Genomic DNA, 5,313 nt, shown 5'->3' on the forward strand with positions numbered 1-5,313 from the left:
TTAAGGTTGGGATTTAAGGTTTAGGGGTTAGGGGTTTAGGGGTTAGACGTTAGGGGTTAAGAGTTAGGGATTTAAGGTTTATGGATTCAGGGGCCGAGTTAAGATTTTGAGTTAAGATTAATTATTTTTTTAATTTATATTTTAAATATGTTCTTATATAATTGTAAAAGAGATAATAATAAATCAAATATATTGAAATTATGAGTATAGTTTAAATTATTTAAGAGATATATAATAGATAGACTTTATATGTATTGAATGGTTAATTTAGGGTTTAAAGTTAATGTTTACTTGAGATTTGTTAAATGATAAAATTTTATACAATTAATTAATGCTTTTATATTTAAAAAAATTTAATCTGAACCATTTGATATATTTAAATATTAGTTTAAATAGAATTAATAAATAAGTTAAAAAAAGTAATAGATTGATATGGATATTTAGGTATAATTATTTATTTTGGAGAGGACCAAATTATAAGAAAAAAAATACAAAAATAAAAATGAAATAAAAATGATATGGATATATAGGTAATTATTTAATTTGGATAATTCTAACTTAATAATTAATTACAACCATTTTATCATTTGTTTTCTTATTAAAATATACAATATTTATTTTGAGAGTACTTGGTTTTTTTATTTTGCAAACAATAAGTCAATTTATAAAAAACAAAATAAAAAATTTTTAGCATAGCAAAACGGCGTCATTTTGTTCATTGGATAATTCTAACTTAATAATTAATTATAGCCATTTTATCATTTGTTTTCTTATTAAAATATACAATATTTATTTTGAGAGTACTTGGGTTTTTTTATTTTGCAAAAAATAAATCAATTTATAAAAAACAAAATAAAAAATTTTTAGCATAGCAAAACGGCGTCATTTTGTTCAAAATGAAATAATTTTTTGCGGCGTTTTTATGAAAAACGCCGCAAAAGATAAGCAATAGCGGCTTTTTTTATAAAAACGCCGCAAAAAATAAAATAAAAAATTTTTAGCACAGCAAAACGGCGTCATTTTGTTCAAGATGAAATAGCGGCGTTTTTAAAAAACGCTGCAAAAAATAAATCAATTTATAAAAAAACAAAATAAAAATTTTTTAGCATAGCAAAACGGCGTCATTTTGTTCAAAATGAAATAATTTTTTGCGGCGTTTCTATGAAAAACGCCGCAAAAGATAAACAATAGCGGCGTTTTTTTATAAAAACGCCGCACAAAATAAATCAATTTTTAGCATAGCAAAACGGCGTCATTTTGTTGAAAATGAAATAATTGCAAAAGATAAGCAATAGTAGCATTTTTTGCAAAAAAATAAATCAATTAATAAAAAATAAAAAACTTTTAGCATAGTAAAACGACGTAATCTTATTCAAGATGAAGCGAAAAATAAATTAATTTATAAAAACAAAATAAAAAAATTTTAGCATAACAAAACGGGGTATTTTGTTGAAAATGAAATAATTTTTTGCCGCCGCAAAGCAAATTTAATTTAACTTTTACGCGGTTTTATCCCAAAATTTCCCCCTGAAACCCTTAAATTTCCCCCTGTAAAATTGGTATCCTCAAAACACCTAAGTGTTTCTCTCTGCCACCACCGTCTTCATCATCATCTTCCCCTCTATCCCTCTTTTTGCATACATCTCAGAAGAGCTCATACTTTATCTGTTTCTCATGTGACTCTGAAGCCTCTTTCTTTCCTTCAACATACCCAAGGTAAAGTTTTCTCAACTTCTTCTTCATGTGACTTTGCCTTTCTCAACTTCTTCTCAATCATTTATTTCCATTTCCTCCAACATACAAATTATGGGTTTGAACTTTGAAGAGTAAGTTGTGCGTGGATTGTGGTAATCTGTAATATTTGAGGCATTAACGGTGACTGGGATTTTGGTACTGGCTTATAGATTGCTTGTCTTCATTTTATTTATTTATTTTTACTAGGGCATTTGAAATTTTGGAAGAAGAAAGCAGTTGGGATTGAGTTTGCAAAGCATTTTAGATCCCACCTGGATCCCATTGAAGGTCTCTTTGGTGAGTTTTCCCTCCTTATTTCCTATATGCATTTTCCCTCCTTATTGTTTAAAATTAGTTCCTTATCTCAATTGCTTCCGGTCGTTCTTCCAGTTCTTCCGATCCCGTAAGTTCTGTTTTTTTTTCATGGATTTATTTGACGCTAATCTCTCTTTTTGTTATGTTTATAGAAATGATAGAAAAACGGAATGGATTTTTGGATTTCTTTTATAAGTTTTGCTCACCGAAAATATTGATTTTTTTATTCAATTTTATTCATTCGTAGATAAATGGAGAAAATATATATTTTTGTTATGATTATATCTAGATTTAGCTGGATTATTATTTGTTTGATGCTATATATGTGATTTCTTTTGTTCTGGTTGCGTAATTATTTTTGTCTTATAGTTGGTTATTTAACTATTATTCTCTTTTTCTGGGTTTGAGATTTGAATGTTTTGATAGGATGGATTCTTTTTCTTTTTTTTTTTCTAATTTTGGTGGATAGGGTGGGTTTTATCTCTGAACTGTGGTTGCTGTGACCGAAATTGAGTATAAAAATCATAGGTTATAAGGTGTGCATTGGATGCTGATTTTATTGATTTAACTAGAGAGGAAATAAGAGACCGGCGAAGTTTGTTGGCAGTAATTGTTGTAAGATTGGATGTGCTTGATGGATGATTTAAGAGTGATTTTGAGTTGTGGACATGAGTTTCTCGATATATAGATGACAGAATCTTGAGTTATTACTAAGTGGTTCCTTGCTTAAGTAGCTTGATTAAGGATCTTAGTATAGAGAGAATATCCTTTTCCCAGTTCTTATCGGTTTACTTCTGATAATTGTGCAGAATGATAGGTTTATTTCTTATTTTGTAGTCTCTGTCTGGAATTCTTGCTCTGAAGTTTGTCTATTTTGTACGAGTTGAGTTTTCATGGTTTGTTGTTGCATTGTTTCTTCTGTTCTTTGTTTTGTTATTGGAACTATTTCCAATTGTCTGGTTTACTTGAAATCCGATATTTGATTAAAGGGACCAAGTAGAGAGCACAAGTGAGAGCGAAGGCAGTGCAAGTGATGAAGTGCTTGTTGTTCCTTATGATAACTTAGCACCTATGTCTTGTGGTAATATTTTCTCATTATTTTTCTTCTTGTGTATTTATTGTATTCCAAATATAGCATCAAGAAAAGTATAACAGTACATTAGAGTTCAGCTTGTATAATTTGTTTGGATTCTTTTTGTCTTGAAGTAGATATTGCTGAATCTAAGCAACTTTTGGATAAGCTTGTTGTGGTGAAGTATAATGGAGCTTTGGGAAAGAATATGGGTTTCGGTGGTCCCAAGTAAGCAATTATCTAATTTCTGGAAGTTTGATACTAATTTTTTTTCCAAGAAAAGAGAAGCATTTCTTGATGATTCCATAGTTATATATTAAAGACTTGCCTCTACATAAATGAATATAGTTTCTGCGACAAACATATATTTATATATGCTTTTTATATATGCCTCTACATTCATATATTTATATATACTTTTTATATTGTATTGTGCCAAATAAAGAGAATAAAAGTTTTAATTATTGATAGATTCTGCTGCTTTTTTGTATACTTTTTATTAAATCACTCTTTAATCAAATGTAGAATTATAAAATTATTAAATTTTACTATAAATAATTATCCTTATATAATTAATCATTTTAGTAAATTCTCCAACTATCAAAACAGATCACTCCACCATCCCAAAACAGATCACTCCACCATCCCACGTCAAAATTTTGTTAAGGGTAGGAGTTGAGAGAGGTAGATACTTTGATGAATATTTTCTTTTACATGATAATTATATACTTCTTTAAGTTTGTTTTTGATGTTGGGACAATGTCAGTAGATGCTGAAATTTGATAGTTTTTTAGCCTATACTCTGATGGATTAGTGTAAAAATTAAGGAACTGATAATGAAATTCTAAATTCAATGGGTCTATGATGCAGTTCCTTAATTATAGAATGCTATGTAGTTCATTAAAAACTTGAGGTTGTGTCGTTGGAATTAGGTAGTCAAAATAGACTTCTTAAATTGGTTTGGAGTTACAAAGCATTTCCATATCCATATATTTTCCTATACTTATATGCAATTGGAATAATTTCAATATCTCTCCAACTCTTTTATATTTGTGAGACATTGGATGATAAGATGAGTTTATGACGGTGATAAATGATGGGAGGGGACATCGATCGGTGATGGTTATAGAGAACCAAATGAGGCAATGCTAGGAAACTTTAAACATATCTCTTCAAATTTTAGTTGAGCTGCTCACACACATGCTTTACTGGTTTTGGAATTCTTTTCTATGGTCCTTAAATTTTAATTATGAAAAAATTATAATTAAATTTCAATCCGAATTTTTACTTTGTAGTGATTAGTATTGTACATGTTGCCGACGAACGGTACATGTTATTATTCTATCTATATTAACTTTGGAAATTTGGGATATATTGGAATCTGCCTTATCTTTGTTTTGTTGTATATTTTTCTATCTACCATATACCTATCAGGCTGACATGTTTTAAGTAAAATTATGTATAGCTTAAGTGTCATTATCTATTCAGGTCTCTAAAATAGCGGCTCTTGATAAACTATGGGGTTAATTAGTTGTTTTTCTAATACAATTTCTTGTGCAGAAAGTATTTGGCATCGTTTGAAGCAAATGGGGTTTCAGTCACTGTGCATGAATGCAGTTTGCTAAAAAGCTTTTCCACTTCATTGACAGTAGCACACCTGTATGTAGTTATATGTCCCTGTGAGTACTTCCACTTCATTGACAGTAGTGCAGCTAGCATGTTTCTGTTCTGCTTTTTGCAAATTAATACTATTGTTCCTTGTTAAAAAATTAAGTAGTTTAGACAATCATTAGAAAGAATGCCTATTTGTGACACATGAAAGAGCTATGATTGAGATTGTTTGTTAGTATGGTTCAACCTGCAACTAAAGCTGCACATAATTGTTTGTTATATTTTTTTTGAGCCTTAATGGCTATATATATTTTTTATTTTTAACATCTCTGTTGTTTACCAAGTTTGTTGGTTTATCTGATCATTTGGTTTTGCATCCTTTAGATATTGAAGGTGTAGTGGAGGATTCAATCTCTTCAAGCTGGAAAACCCAAGGCTTAGCACTTTTTCAAGTAGAGTGTTATTTAATGTTGCATTCCATGGTCGTTTATCTTAGTCAGAACTTGAATTAGGTGTTATTGAAACAGGGTTTTGTAGCTACCTTGTGTACTAGCTTCTTTAATCATGATTGTTAATTATTA

General features: G+C 29.4%; 1 protein-coding gene across 2 annotated transcripts; it reads left to right on the forward strand.

Annotated features, from left to right (window-relative positions):
- The first annotated feature begins 1,528 nt into the window (after positions 1–1,528).
- LOC107899346 (uncharacterized) lies at positions 1,529–5,313 on the forward strand. Of its 2 annotated transcripts, none has more exons than XM_016825031.2 (6): positions 1,529–1,716; positions 1,942–2,031; positions 3,039–3,130; positions 3,256–3,349; positions 4,682–4,800; positions 5,117–5,313. In XM_016825031.2, exons 3-6 carry the CDS (start codon positions 3,121–3,123, stop codon positions 5,242–5,244), a joined length of 351 nt encoding a protein of 116 aa, XP_016680520.1. In that variant the 5' UTR covers positions 1,529–1,716; positions 1,942–2,031; positions 3,039–3,120; the 3' UTR covers positions 5,245–5,313. The 2 variants fall into 2 exon arrangements, with proteins under 2 accessions (XP_016680520.1, XP_016680521.1); XM_016825032.2 differs by having other exon boundaries at positions 3,259–3,349.

The sequence above is a fragment of the Gossypium hirsutum genome, chromosome D04 (genome assembly GCF_007990345.1).
Source record: "Gossypium hirsutum isolate 1008001.06 chromosome D04, Gossypium_hirsutum_v2.1, whole genome shotgun sequence".
Taxonomy (NCBI): domain Eukaryota; kingdom Viridiplantae; phylum Streptophyta; class Magnoliopsida; order Malvales; family Malvaceae; genus Gossypium; species Gossypium hirsutum.